At 40.2% G+C, this 15,734-nt stretch overlaps 1 protein-coding gene across 3 annotated transcripts in view; it reads left to right on the forward strand.

The window, feature by feature from the left end:
- JADE3 (jade family PHD finger 3) overlaps positions 1 to 15,734 on the forward strand; it is a 133,400-nt gene that overhangs the window by 106,349 nt on the left and 11,317 nt on the right. For all 3 annotated transcript variants that reach the window (XM_035003713.1, XM_035003703.1, XM_035003696.1), the window contains 4 exons: positions 1,080 to 1,270; positions 4,310 to 4,521; positions 9,566 to 9,733; positions 12,236 to 12,352. In XM_035003713.1, the coding sequence (XP_034859604.1) occupies positions 1,080 to 1,270; positions 4,310 to 4,521; positions 9,566 to 9,733; positions 12,236 to 12,352 (688 nt within the window). The remainder of the gene's footprint in view (positions 1 to 1,079; positions 1,271 to 4,309; positions 4,522 to 9,565; positions 9,734 to 12,235; positions 12,353 to 15,734) is intronic.

Raw genomic sequence — 15,734 nt, forward strand, 5'->3', positions numbered from 1 at the left:
ATTTTATGATACATATATCTATTTCTTTCTCTTTTTTTAGAGGGCCCGCTCTGTTCTTTTAAATTTGCCAGGGAATAAGAATCCATATTTCCTGTTGTTTGTATTTTCTGATGCTTTGTGGAGTATCTAAAACATTGACTATAAAATAAGTTATTGGTATGAGAAACTTCTATTTCTTCCCTTGCTTGGTTTCCTTGCTCCTAAGTGTCAGGAGGAGGGAGGGGAAATACGGGTTTCCTCAGGCTGCTGGAGAAGTTGATGGAAGAACAGGAATCTTTCATCCCATCACGTTACCCTGGCTCGAACTGGTCACTATCATGTATGGCTGGGAAATGCCTGGAGTTTTTATAAGTCCATGGCCTCTTGGCTTTACCTCATCTACATAAGTAGTGAAAATAATAAGAAATATAACAATAACATTGAACATTTGTTTTTTACTATACACTATGCTAAGCACTTTATATATTTTATTTTGTGTAATTGTCGTAATAACCCTACAAGTTTGATATTATTTTATTATAATATATGATTATTGTCCTTACTTTTTAGCTAAGAAAACTGAACCTTGTAGAAATGAAGTAGTTCCCTAAGATCACTATGCGAGTAAGTGGCAGAAAAAAACAGGCTTGTGTGAGTCTATAGCCTGTACTCTTTACCACCATCCGTGGTAGAAAATCATAGGTTTAGCTGAAATATATCTTTGGTATGGAATCTGGCTGTGCCTTTGTGCTGGTATTATCTCTTCCTCGGTTTCCCCTTCTAACCAAATGTGGTGGCTATTGCCCCAAGAACACACAATGCAACATTTTATTAGAATGAATGGTAATAGGGACCCAGGAGCGATGAGGGTAAATGAAACATTACATTAGCAGTCGGACTGTTCACAGCAGATGACAAAACTGAATTTGTAGAACCATTTACTTTCTAGAAGGGGATCTGCCATACCTCTCAGTTGGCAGAGCGAGGACCTCCCCCCCACGGTGAAAAAGGAGAGCATTCAACTCCACTGTGTCCCACCCAGTCAGTGCCTAGAATCTGTTGTTTGTTGACTTATGAGTATCTTTCTTTCACTTTTCTAGGATTGTAGCCGAGAAGGTAAAGGAGGTTCTGTATATGCGGCCCCGGAAGTACATCCACTGCTCCAGCTCGGAAACCACAGAACCTGGCTACATCAACATCATGGAGTTGGCAGCATCTGTGTGTCGCTATGACCTAGACGACATGGACATCTTCTGGCTCCAGGAACTCAATGAAGATCTCGCAGAAATGGGTGAGTTGTTTTCCCACAAGTAAGTTGTTCCTTGTATTGCCTCGTGATTTTTTTTAAGTTGTCAGGACTATTTAACTTGCTTTCATCTTGTGGCTTCTTTTCTTTTCTGGCCTTTTCATTTAGTTTTCTCTTTGATCTTACCTTAATGAGGCATTTCTTGAAATGCATAAATATATTGAAATAGAGCAATAACATTTAAATCTGACCTTTTCTTTCCTTGTTCATGGTGAATAGCACAGATCAGGGATGGCATGTAGGTTTCATAAGATTGTTTTCCAGTTCCAATTGTGAGAGTGGTCATGGCTGATTGGACTTCTGGTTAAGGAGGATTCTGAACCTGGTTCCTGGCTCAGCCCTGAAAAGCACTCTGGTCAGTGGGCAGGGCCAGGGACAGCAGCATCTCTGCCATCTCTGCCGGCTGGAGGGAAGCTCTGACTTCAGCAGGGGGCAGCACCCCTGCACCTGACAGGTCGGTGTGACCAGCAATGCCTTCATGCGACGCTAGTAATTTTCCTGCCGGAAGAATGGCAGGCTTAGGGCAAAACATCCCCAATGCAGTTCTTAGCTACCTCACTACCTTTAGTGAGTTCTGAAGCTGTCATGCAATTCTTAAAAACTTAAATTAAGCAAAGGCAAGCAAACAAAAAAATCTTGGAAGTAAACATAATAATAGTTTAAAGTAAATGTATGTCCTACAGCACCATACCGGCAATGCTGGGAGATGCTAGGCTGAAAGGAAACTCACTTTATTCTTACACACAGCTCTTTGACCAGTCTTCAGTCTGAGCAGTGTTTAGGTCCAAATAGTCCTATGGAACTATGGGTGGTTTTTAAGTCTCCATATGAGATACAGAGAAGCATACAATTGATTTCATTTTTATTTGAATCACATTTGTACATCGTTAGTACAAGGATCAATGATTTTACTTTTCTTCCTTCCCTCCCTTATTTTCCCTCTCTTCCTTTTGAGGTTGGTATTTGAATGCTTATGAATAAAAACATAAAACTGTATTAAATCCAGTTTGGTGTGATGGTGGTAGTTATTCTGTCAGTAACCAGTACTTCTTATTTTTTTTAAACTTTTTAAGCCTTCTTTTACTCTGCCTTCTAAGAGGAAAGAAGGGATATCAACTTAGGGTGCAAACCACAAAGGGAAGAGAATAAAAGACTGACAGAAGGGGAAATCAGAGTATAAGAGCATCATCAAGTGGATTGATGGCTCAGTGTGCAGTTGTATTTATGAACCATATGATATCCGTATGCATTATGATCATTACAGGGCTCCCTTCAACATGACACCACCTTATGATAAGGTCCCTTTGGTATTTTGCAGTTAATCCCCTTTGGATGATTTTTTGTAATCAACTTTTTATTGTGGAATAGTCATAGATTTACAGAAAAGTATACATTTAATACAGTTGCCATATGCCCCTAACAGTTTCGGTTTCCCCTAATGTTAATAACATCTCACTTGACCATGGTACATTTGTCAAAGCTAAGGAACCAGCACAGGTACATTACTATTAACTAACTTCTAGATTTTATTGGGATTTCAACAGTTTTTCCACTAATGACCTTTTTCTGTTCCAGGATCCCATCCAGGACACCAAATTGCATTTAGGCTTGAAGAGTTTTAAAAGAGGATTGCTTTTTCTCAAGTTTTACTCTTTAGAGTAAATTATATTGTAGTAAGGCTTCTAAGAGCTTAAAATAAACTTTTAAAAACATTAAATTAAGCATATTTTTTGGTTCAGATTAAGGAATTTTAAAAATTGAGTGCTTACTACATACTGGTCACTATACCTAAGCAGTGTACAAACATTACCTCATCTCAGCCTCACAAGAAATCAGTGAGTTTGTATTATGATGCTTATTTTATAGATAACGAAACTAATCCCTAAAGAGGATAAATAACTTGTCAAGGTTTACATAACCAATATGGGGTCAAGTTGGAATTTGAATCTGAATGCTCTTACAACCAGACACTGTCCTCTTCCACTCCAGAAAAAAAAAAAAAAATGTGTAATTTGTCTTGGCTGGTAAAATGAAACATACTACCTGGGTAGTTTTTGCTTTCATAAGTATCTTCAACACTAAAAACGTAGTTTACATGGAATTCCAGAGTTTCATCGTGTATCTTATATAACACATGAAGTGGAATATTTGGGTGAATTTGTTTTGGATCATTTTCAGAATTATTCCTGAGTTTACAAGCTGTTATATATATATATATGCTCTCACAAAATCATTAGTCCCCTAAAAAGAAATATGTTTAGTTGTTGCCTGTATCCACATGTAAATCTTTTAGTTGGGTTTATTAAGTTTGGAAGACTAAGAAAAATTAAAAGTATAGAAGGAAAGGGAATCAAGAGGCAAAAAAAAGGTAATTTCAGAATTTGCAGTTAGACTTTTGTGGATTCTAATAGATTTCTTTTATATACAGCTGCCATTGGAAGATATTATTGGATATTTTTGGAAGCCAGGTTTAAAAAACAAATTATTTCATATATATAATGACATACACAGTACCTAGAATTTTCTTTTATGACTTAATACCTTTTTGTATGAAAATATCCTCATATACTCATTAGATATGCTCATTGGGACTGACATGCTAAGAATGAATTATTATTTATGTTCAAATAGTTATGTAATCCTAATTATCTTATTCTGTAAATTAAAGTGTTCAAAATTATAAAGCTCAGTGAAAGTTTACCCTCAGTGGGAATAAGAGAAAACAGAGATTTAGGAGGAGACTGGTTAGGATGTAGACAGAAAACTGTGAAAGGGTCAGTAATACATCTTACAAGGAATGTGGTAAAATGTATTTATCCTTTCATGTGTCACACACTAATATGTGATGATATGTAAAATTAGAATAGCTCTAGTAAAAGATTCTTTGAAATCCGGTTGTTTTAGATCAGGGAAGAGATGGTTTTATCTTTTAGAATCCCTCCATCCCTGCACCGGACTCACAGTAGGTGATTTGGGAATGACAGCTGACTGATGGGTTGATTGATTGTTTGTATTTCTGTGCAGGTTGTGGGCCAGTTGATGAGAATCTTATGGAAAAGACAGTAGAAGTCCTGGAACGCCATTGCCATGAAAATATGAACCATGCTATTGAGACAGAGGAAGGGCTAGGCATAGAGTATGATGAAGATGTGATCTGTGATGTGTGCCGGTCTCCAGACAGTGAAGAAGGGAATGATATGGTGTTCTGTGATAAGTGTAACATCTGTGTGCATCAGGTTAGTGAGAGTGGAGACCACCACCTCCCCACGGTCAGCCTTTCTGAAGCTCAGTGATGGTCTCCAGCACCCATATCTGGGTAACAATTTGCATTTAATAAGGATGAAAATAAAGATTTGGCCTGGCTATTCTTCAGTAATTCCTTTAGAAACAATATTTGTGATCCCCAAGGTGATTTAATTGCTAACTTTATCCCAGGAGCTAAACTCAGATTTTTATTGTATCCCTTCATACATATGCCAGTGAGTTTGCCTTGTTCAAGACTTTTATAGTCCTCTGGGGAGTCTCCTTGTTGCTTGCCTGGGAGTCTCTCCTTCACCTTTGAATCCCTGTTACATCATCAAGTTACACTCATGGTTAGTAACCTTGATAAGATTATAGTTCCTCCAGGTGGAAGTCCAGACTCTTTATCCTAGCACCCAGAGCCCTCTCCAGTCCTCCCGATATATAACTCCCAGGAAGCTGAGTCTGCTATGCTTTTAAAGATCATAGAATTTTAGGACCGTAAAAGACCATCCCACTCCTCAGTTTTACAGATAATATCAGGAAAGATGAAGTGACTTTACCCAAGCTCTTACAGCTAGTTATTTGTCATCCTTTCTACCACAATGCGTTTTTAATTGCTGCTGCTGCTGCTGATGATGATGATGATATCAGCATTCTTTTCAGCTCTTTCCTTTTCTTACCCTCATAAGCCGTATGCTCCAGTGAAATAAGTTTACTTAAGGGGACAGTGATGACTGTTCCTGACACTGTCCTGTCTCCATGTTTTGGCCAGACTCCAATTTAAAATGCTTTCTCCCACCTCCATCTATAAAAAAATCTGTAGAACTTTCAAGATTTGATTTAAATCTTTTCTTGAACTCCCCTACCCTAAGTAAGTTTTCACTCTTCTGAACCTGTTGTGTGTTTCATTTCTCTCATTAATTTATCTAGCAGATAGGTATGGAACACCATGCCTTGTGCCAGGACTGTGCCACATGCTGAAGACACAGTCAATGACGAAGAGGCAGACATGGTCTTGGCCCCGGGGTCACCAGAGGCCGGTATAGGGGCTACAAGGGTACCGCCCTTTTAGCACAGTGTGCCAGCTGGTTTTGTGGATGGAAGTCCATGCTGCTGAGAGAGTACGTGGGAGGGTTGGGGGTCAGGGACAGCTTCGGAGAAGTGGCATCCAAGCTGACTCTAACTGCCACAAAGAACAGCAGGCAGAGAGGAGAACCCATTCAGGCAGGGTAGTGAGAATGGGCTAAGCATACGGGAGGCAACTCTGGAGCCATTCAGAGCTGTAGGAGGTGGTGGGGTGGAATGGAAGAGGATGGAGAGCGAGGGTAGACAGGGATACCGGAACCACAGGTGACCGGCCTTCGCTGACAGACTAAGGAACTTTGGCTTTGTCCTGTCAACCCTGAAGGCTAGGAGTTGTATTTTAGAAAGGTCATTCTGGCTACAAAATGACTAAAACGATTAGACACAGTGGAGCGCCTGGCTGGCTCAGTCAGTAGAGCATGTGACTCTTGATCTTGGGGTCATGAATTTGAGCTCCATGTTGGGCATAGAGATTACTTAAAATAATTTTTTAATAAATAAATAAAGCAAAATGATGAGGTAACGCAGGAGATCGAGAAAAAACAGGGCTTACGACTTCACTTTAATTGCCTGGGCCACCTAACCTAACCCTCTGTATTAAAAGGTACTCAAAATTTTTCTGTGACCAGTTAGATCTTCTTCATTTTACTTGTTTCCTTTGAAAGAGTGAACTTCAAAAATTTATCTTCATTCTACCAGTTACTGGCATTTATGTCACACCTTTAGCAAGAGAGGAAATATCATTTAGGTATAAACTTAAATATTTGATAACATATAGGTCCACAGTCTTTCTTCTACCATTCCAGAAATTTCAAAAGCTCTGAAAACTGCAAGGTTTTGCTTAAGTTTGGCACCAAAACTGATTAGGGGCAATACTAGAACTCACCCAATATGGGGCTATTTATAGTCTTTATCCCATTTTGTATAAATACTCATATAGTTTGCTAGAATAGTATTAATGTATTTGATAAGAGGGTACTGCCCCTGGTCCCACTGGGGTTTAGGTAGTATACCATGTATGTACTTACTACTTTCCTAAGATCTGAGCAATTCTGAATTTCCTTATGTTTCTCACCCTAGGGTTTTCAGATAAATGATTGTAGGCTTGAAGGGGAAATAGTACAAAGGTTATCTGTATATATTTTCAGTATCTGTCCTTCACAGTTGGGACCAAATATTAAGGAATTATTTTCAGATTCCTCGACTAAAAAAATGAAATGTAGCTTAATAATTCTCCTCAAAGATGATTTTGTTTTGAAAACATATCCAGTAATGACTATAAATGATGCGCTTTCCTCACGTAGAAAGGGATGACAGTAACACCTGACCAGGCCTTGCAGAATATAAGCTGGTATGTATTAAAGCTGGATGTTGGTACCACATAAAGTTTCATATAAAAGAGATTTCTTCCAAAGTGAGTATAGCCACTTGACTTCTAAAGAGATACTTAGGTTAGAGCTCCCTCTGTTGACTGAAGAGTGACTTAAAATGATTTGGAGGATTTGGTTTACTCCTTAACAGAATCAGGGACATGCTGACATCTGTATTTATTAAACATAATTTTTCTTCCTTACTGCCACCACATTATGTCAAATGTTTGTTCCTCTGTGACTATAACACACTTGTGTCAGTATTTTAGAAGAGAGGTTTACATCAATAGACTTGAGATTTTAACATTAAAAATGTGAAAATTGGGAGCATTCCAAGTCCCTTTGTATATTCCATTTTTGGTTCTTAGCCCAGGTATTGAACACTCAAACTGAGGCCTAAATTAATTTGTCTGAAGGTACATGCTCATAGTTTTTTATATCTGTCATATATATGTTTGGCACTGAGTTTATTAACCCCCTGAAAGTATATGTAGAACATATGTCTGTGCATGTATAGAATTTTCTCAGGAGAGGCCATAGCCTTCATCATGTGGTCTAGAAAAAACTGAGAACCGCTGCTATGCAATACAAGCTCACCATGAATAAGTCTACACAAGGGCTCTGTAAATGATATTCTGCCCAATGGAAGGGCCAGGAGATAAAGGGTATTCCCAGAACCACTGGTTTTTCTTCTGCTGGTCCGAAACAGGTTCTATTTTAGGAGGAAGCTTGCTTTCATTTCCTAGCAAACTTTCTGGACCTCAGAGAAAGAAAACCTTTTGAAGGTCAGGAACCTTATAAAATGATGCCCTACTGTTGTAAGAGCAGCCTGGTTGGAGTTCAGCTTCAGTTCTTGACCTAAATTAATCTGTTCTACCAAACCACCTATTTGATCTCAGCATAGAAAGCATTCCAGATAACTGATGATAAAAGACCTACCCCAGTGACCTTACAGTCTCACTGAGGAGATGAAACATAACAGCTAAAGTAGAGAAGGATACATGTTGCCAACCACATACCTGCTGAGGGAAGCTATATGTTGAGTAGCGGGCAGGGGTCAAGAAGTGGAGCAGACACAGGGGCTCTATGAACTGAGAAGTGAGGTGAGGAACATCAGGCTTTAGATCAGAAGCCAGCAGACTTTTTCTTTGAAGGGCCAGGTAGTAAATCTTTTAGACTTTGAGGGCCACATACGGTCTCTGTTACGTATTCTTTTTTTTTAAACATCACTCTAAAAGTATGAAAACCATTCTTAGCTTGTTAGCCTTACCAAACAGGCCTCAAGTAGTAGTTTGCCAACCTGTGGTTTAGACGATGGTGGGGTGAGAGCAGAAGGAATTTCTAGAGGGTTTGTTGCTGTGCAATGGAATGAAATCTTTGTTTTAGTAAGAAGAACATGGCAGCCAAACAGAAGGAGGATTGAAGGTGTGAAGGGGGTGGAAGAGAATTTAAGAATAAATCAATCCAGGCATAACATGATAAGGACTTGGATGGATGGAGCAGTTGTGGTGGGGATGGAGAGGAAGGTCAGAGCCTAAGGGCCACCTCTATAGGGAGGACTAGCGTGCCCCAGGGGCGGTAGACAAAGGGAAATAGATAATATGAGTACAGGAATTTTAGATCTGGAAGCTGGGAAGCATGGTGGTGATATGGATAGTTTAGGGAAAAGGGGCCAGTTCGGGGGTAACATGATAGTAACCGTTGGAACCTGAGTCCAAGCTATGGGTGAACCTCCTGGGGTAGGCACAGATTTTGAAGCTGCCTTGGTGAATCGGTCAGTGGTGGAAAGTATACCAGGCCACATTTAGTCCTTCATGGTGAGAGTAGAGCAGTAAGGAGGGGAAAGATGGGTGAGATTGGAGGTAGTGCAAAGGAAATCTAGAATGTTTTCCAAACTTATCTCCCCTCCCCCAGTGATTCCTTTATTTGTCCAACTTCATTCCATAAAGGATCTGAAGCAGCTTTCAGAATTCATTAGGGAGTATTGTGATTAGTCTAATATTCTATTCAATTCAGGATTCATTCACAAGTCCCTTTTTCTTCAACCCAAGCAAGTAATTGCTGTGATTTGCTGAGTGCTTTTTATGCACCAGGCTCTGTTAGGCTCTTTGAACATTAGCTCATTTGCTGTTCAGAAGTTTCATTCTGTTTCCTTTTTAACACTTTTTTCTTGATTACAACAGTGCATGACATGTAGAAGTTATTCAATAAATACATGACTGATAAGTATAATATATAATCATTGAAGAAACTTTAGAAAACAGAGGCAAAAAAGGAAAAAAGTATGTAATCCCCAAACTCAGATAACAGTTGGGCTAGCCTTTGTATATATTTCCTTCTAGTCTTATTCTTTTGTCCTTAAAGTCAGTTCTCATAGACAGACATGCTGATCTTAGAACAGATGCTGGAAGTTGCCCTTTTTTTGAGTGTTTTAAAATTACTAAATCCCAGATACGAGCTTGTTGGGCCTTATTTGCCTCCTTCTCCTGAAAGCGGAGGGTACTCTGTGACTGTGTACCAGAGCAGACATCATTCCTGGTGAGAAGATGCTAACCATTCTCCCCTCTCCTCCTCGTGCCTCCAGGCCTGCTACGGCATCCTCAAGGTCCCAGAAGGCAGCTGGCTGTGTCGTTCCTGCGTCCTGGGCATTCATCCGCAATGTCTGCTATGTCCAAAGAAAGGGGGGGCCATGAAAACTACCCGGACAGGGACTAAATGGGCTCATGTCAGTTGTGCCCTGTGGATTCCAGAGGTAAGAACTCATCCAGGCCTGTGAGCCTGTTTGCTCCAGGAGGCCCCTGTTTCCCACAGCATTCAGACTGGCTTGGGCTTCGTGGAGATGCTTCATGCCTGCCCATGTTTCTGAGGTGATAGGGCTTCTACTTGAGCTCCCTCACATCCTTCTCGGATGCAAGTGAGCATGTAAGCCTGTGCTGATTCACTTACAGGTGGTGATAGCAGTGCTACTGGGTAAGTTTGTATGAGGAGAGAGGCACAGAAGACGAAGATGTGAGCAGATTTTTTTAAGGTGAAACTTACTTAAAATACCAAATACGAGGTGCCCAGTTTCATGAATTTTTACACCTATCTATAACCACAACCCAGACCAAGACCTGGAACACCCCAGAAATAGACATAGAGCACCCCAGAAGGATCCCTCATACCCACTTTCCAGTCCCTATCTGGATCCCTATTTACCATTGCGATTGCTATCCCTATAGATTAGCTTAGTCTGTTTTTGAATTTCATATAAATGAAATCATACAGTATGCACTCTTTTCTGTCTGCCTAGCACTCCTTGTTGTAGTGTGTATCAACACGCATTCATTTCTATTATTGAGTAGTATGCTATTGCATAGATATACCATGATTTATTTATCCATTCTTTGATGGGCATTTCAGTTGCTTCCAGTGTTAGGCTATTCCAAATAAAGTGAGCAATAGTTCTTTCGCCCACTATAATGGTTGCCCTTTGATTTTTGAAGCTCTTTTCAGAGCTTGGACTCAGCGTTTGTCTAAGAGCTGCTTCATTCAAAACTCCATCCCTCATTATTTAATCTGGTCCTTCAGTTGCTGATATTTTATAAGGGGCTGTGTGCGCACTAAGTTGATTAAAGAGAGTGTCCAAACATTACTTGTCCTTCTTATGGCTGCCTTTTTTTTTTTTAACCTATTTGAACATCCCACTCACATCCTCTTTCCCCAACCCCTATCCAAGCCAGCAAATTTGTTAGGCAGTTTAACTGTAGGGCAAGAGAGACTTTAGAATTCAGTAGCTGATGACACTGTATCGGTAATTCATTCCCCTTTTAAAACTTCCCTGGCTTTATTCTTGTTAATGGCAGTTCCAGGGGAGTTAACTATTTAACAGTCGAGCTCAAGCTCACAGAGTCAAACTGTCCATGATAAATACTATGGTATTCTTATGGATAGAGAAGTGTTTTTTACAATATTTGAGTAATGGTTTCTTTTTCATACTAAGAATATCCAGCTTATAGACTGACATGAACTCTCGGGTTTCTGGCCTGAGAGTGACTGGTTTCCTGCAGCAAACGCTCAGCTAATAGAGCAGGCTTTCTTAGCATGAATTTAGAATATGGCTCCGGAAGAGTCCTTTAGAAATAAAAGAAGCTTTCTTTTTTTTTTAATTTTTATTTATTCACTTGAGACACAGAGATACAGATAGAGAGAGCACGAGCAGGGGGAGAGGCAGAGGGAAAGGGAAAGCAGGCTCCCTGATGAGCCAGGAGCCCAACGTGGGACTCAATCCCAAGACCTTGGGATCATGACCTGAGCTGAAGGCAGACGCTTAACCATCTGAGCCACCCAGGCGCCCCTAAAAGAAGCTTTTTTATCTGTTGACTTTGTCTTAGGGTTTTTAGTACCTTTTGAGTTGCTCAGGATCGCTCTGATCTTTCTACTGTTGGTTTCTTGATGTGGGTAGAACTTGTACTAGTTTAACTAGCTTTATTCAATAGTCCTTCACTCTTTTTTAAAGTTGTGGCTCTCTTAGAAACTCATGTACACATTTGTAAGAGAGCGGGAGAACACTTTTTACCAGAAGTTCCCTAACCCCTTATTTTCATATGGAAAAAAATGTTTTCCATCTCTTTTTAAAGCCTGCCTTCCTTTCAGTACTCTCCCAAAGACTGATTTCACTTTGAAGCTACTTTGGCTGAAAGAGTAGAGCAAACTGTTAATAGTTACACGATTTAAAAAACTGGGGTTTGAAAATGTTATCATCCTCATCCTTCCTCCTTATGTGCTGCAACCTCTTCATTACCCAGATTGCTGCTACTTTCCAGCAGTATCATGTTTCTTGGTAAACTGAACTGAAAGACTTGTCACTGCCTGTTTTTTTATCCTTAGTCAATTAAATGACAAGGCATATGGCACCATCTCTAACATATAATAGATGCTAGATTTTGTGAATTTTAATTCCTTTCCTTAGTGGCTTTCTTTGGTTCCGAAGTAAAGTATAGATATCTTGGATTCATTAAGGTAACCATGCTCCATCTCCACTCCTGCCCTCTCATTCTGTATATGAATCATTTACATTACTGGGAATGATCGAAGGTCTGAGCAGTGGCAAGGGACAGGTTTCATTTATTCTTGGTTCCATAGTAACCTTAAGAGATGTGGCTCACCTCATTGTTTTGATGTTCTGAGCTTCATGCGATATCATTTGTGGTTTGTGAAAGGTACTTCTGGAATGCCTTGTTGCCTCTGCCTTATGGTGGTGTTTTATTTGTAGGTCAGCATTGCTTGTCCGGAGAGGATGGAACCAATCACAAAGGTCTCCCACATCCCACCCAGTCGATGGGCCTTAGTCTGCAACCTGTGCAAGTTGAAGACAGGAGCTTGTATTCAGGTAAGTCACCAAGGCCACCACTGAATTGGCCAGACTCAACTTGCCAGTGACAGCCGCCTCGTAACCGAAAGTTTACTTGGGAGGCCTCCCACTCACTCCTAGGGCTCTGCCATTGTACAGACCATTCCAGAAGCCATTTTTTTAGACATTGCCTCTGGACGCTTCAGCCTACTCTTTTCATCCATAGTGGTAGTTAATTTCCATCCTTTGCTGTCAGATCTCTGATGAATTAGGTGAGTTCTGAAGCTAGATGATACCATCCTGGGTGGAAACAAGCCATAACTCTTAAAACAACCAGGCCCGTGTTCCTGTGCAGCTCACCCACCAACTATGGATGGACTCAGGTTCCACGATGATTTAACCAGTGACTCTGTTGCTGGACTAAGGACAACTCATTTTGGTAGGGAAAGATGCATCTAAATGTAGAAATCCTGGCAGATAGGTTTGAGAGTCATTCTCACAGACAGATTTGTTGTATATGGTAGTACAAGTAGAGTTTTCAGAGACGTCTGGGGTACAGGAATACAGCTGCATGAAGTGGAAGCAGCTGCTGGTGCCCCCAGCAGTGACAGTGGAGGGTGGGGTGGATGAGATTGCCAGAGGCCAGTTACCTCCAGCAAAGGCAGAAGGGTTGACCCTTCTACACTCCAGGCCTCCCGCATAGGAGCTACAGGTTGGTTAGAGTTAGAATTGCCTGCTAAGGTTCTTCACAGAAAAGGAGCCATATGATGTCATCACTTAGGGACAGTGGCTCTGGGTGTTTCCTGAGGTTTCTTGCGGTCTGGCTCATCTTGTAGATTTCTTGCTGCAGACCTGGGATCAGCCACTCCTCCAAGTAAACCTGGTTCTTTTACTGAGAAATTGTATTTAAAGAACACAATCTGGACCCCAAAGACCCTTTTAATTTCTTAAATTCATTTTTTACATGTGACAGAATTGGATACTTTGTCCTGCCTTTTTTCTAACTTTTTTTTCTGCTGATATTATTTAAGGACAGCCGTTACAAAGGAAAACAATTTAAGGGAACACTAATCCCACAGGATCTACTAACTTTAATGCATTGCCTGTTTAGGTTTTCCTAAGTTCTGTCCTGGTTGCCCCTCATATGTGAGCCCCTTGGAGACCAAGGTTGTGCATCATTCTTCCTTGGATTTCCCCTAGCAGAAAGGGGAGTGCCTGCCCATTGTCAGTGCTCAGTTAGTGTTTATTGAATAAATATATCCATATTTAATTGTATCATAGATTTGTTTATAATATTCATTCTCCCCACTAAAAAAAATGAAATATTTTCCATGTTTTTATAATTATTAGCCATTTAAAAAAATTTTAAGTAGGAGGATGCAATGTGAGTGCCAGGCTGTAGGAGAGACCCTCCCCCTTGAGTGAGAGGGAATGAACATCAGGTGACCTTCTGAAGTGTGTAATTCTTTTCTCACCTACATTCTACTTATACTAATAGAGTGGTGTTTGTTTTCCATGGTTGATACCTAGTTTTCCTGTGGGAAAACAGACCAAAACCTTTTTCTTCCTTTTAAACCACCACTAAAGAAAGTTAATTCCGAACTCATTAGTAATTTAGCGTCTTGTTCCCTGTATGTGAATCACAAACATAGTAAACAAATACAGTAATTCAGTAGGGGTCAAGTTTTATTAACATCATTCTTCTTGGGGGGTTTATTTTAAGTCTTTGTGATTAGTAACATACTTAGGGTATTTTGTTTTATTAACTCTTTATGCATCTCTTAACTATCTGTGAATTGTGTTTGTTCTTCCTGCTTCCCAACAGTGGGAATACATATATCTATCCTCTTCTTTTGATTTGGGAACATTCACTGGGGAAGGATAGAATCCAGCACTGGTGGGTTTGAGGTCTAAACGTAGCCAATGTCTACAGCTTCCATATCTGGAAGCTAGAACCTTTGTCCTGAGCGTGAAGTCTTCTGATAATCCTGAACCAGATCATAAAGACTAGGTTCAAATGAGATGCCCCAGACAGCTCTGGATTTTGCCTAGACTTTGGCCACCGTCCCTCTAACTGCCAGCTTTCCAGAATTCCTGTAGGGTCCTTATATGGCTTGTGTTCAAGCCCCATTCAACCTAGATCCAGAGGCTTTCGGTTTTCCCTGAGAAGAAAGAAAGAACACTGGTTAAGATTAGGACCTTTGGGGGCACCTGGCTGGAAGAGCATGCGACTCTTCATCTCAAGGTCATGAGTTCAAGCCCCACGTTGGGTGTAGAAATTGATTGATTGATTGATTGATTGATTGAATGATTGAATGAATGAATAAATGACACACATACACTTACTTAAAAAGAAAAGAATATGACCTTTGGAGCCAGACTTCTGGGGTTCACATCCTGGTTCCACCTCCTTCCTTGCTTTTTATACCATCTCAAGGAAGTGACCTACCATATCTATGCCTCAGCTTCCATATCTATAAATGGAGATGATAATAGTACCTACTTAAAAAACGTGGTAAAGTGCTCGCTTCGGCAGCACATATACTAAAAAAACGTGGTAAAGGGCTTAGCACAGTGCCAAACATTGAGTAAATACTCAGTAAATGTTAGTGGTAATAGTAGTTGTACTTGTTTTTAAGTATTCATATTATTATTCCTTGGAGTTAATTGGACTTTGCTGATGGAAAGCCGTAGCACTCATCCAGCCAAACTGAGGAGAATCATCAAACATTTGGTACTAGATAAGTGTCCCTTTTGACAGTAGAGGGATGTGGTCATGTTTGAAATCACATGCAAGTGGATCTGAAGTCAGGATAAATCAGTGGGCTGCCACGAGTTTACTGTTGGGCTAATAGGAGTTTGATTATGAGGAAAGTGAACTTTTTAAAAACAAATGAAAATCTTCAACAAGTGGAGAAATGCAAGTATGCCTACTCAGTGACTGTACTTAATATTTTTTCATATATTCCAAATTTTGTCAGTAAAAACTGTTCTGGTTCTAAGGGATTTCTGGTTCCTGCCTTCAGGAGTTTATAGTCTATTAAGGGAGGCCGGATATAAACATAGGAAAAGTTAAATAACACTGAAGTGACAGCTGCCCTCCAACCTTGCAGACCCTTAGGGATGAGAGGTCAGAAGGGCTGGTGGCCACTGTGGGTGATGGAGTTTAAGTATAGAATGGCTGGAGTAGGTTTTGTAGGCTGGCTTGAACCATTTATGACATTGTGTCAGTGACAAGAGTTTTGAGAAAATTACTATACCACCCAGTTGTCTGTTCACAGATTATTTGGGATTAAAGACAACCAAATGCATCAAAAACTAATGATGTACTGTATGGTAACTAACATAACATAATAAAATAAAATTTAAAAAAATAAAAGACAACCAAATGGACACTGTCCTGCAGCAGGACAGGAACTGC

The sequence above is a fragment of the Mirounga leonina genome, unplaced genomic scaffold (assembly GCF_011800145.1).
Source record: "Mirounga leonina isolate KUSES-001 unplaced genomic scaffold, KU_Mleo_1.0 Mir_101609, whole genome shotgun sequence".
NCBI classification, from domain to species: Eukaryota; Metazoa; Chordata; class Mammalia; order Carnivora; family Phocidae; genus Mirounga; species Mirounga leonina.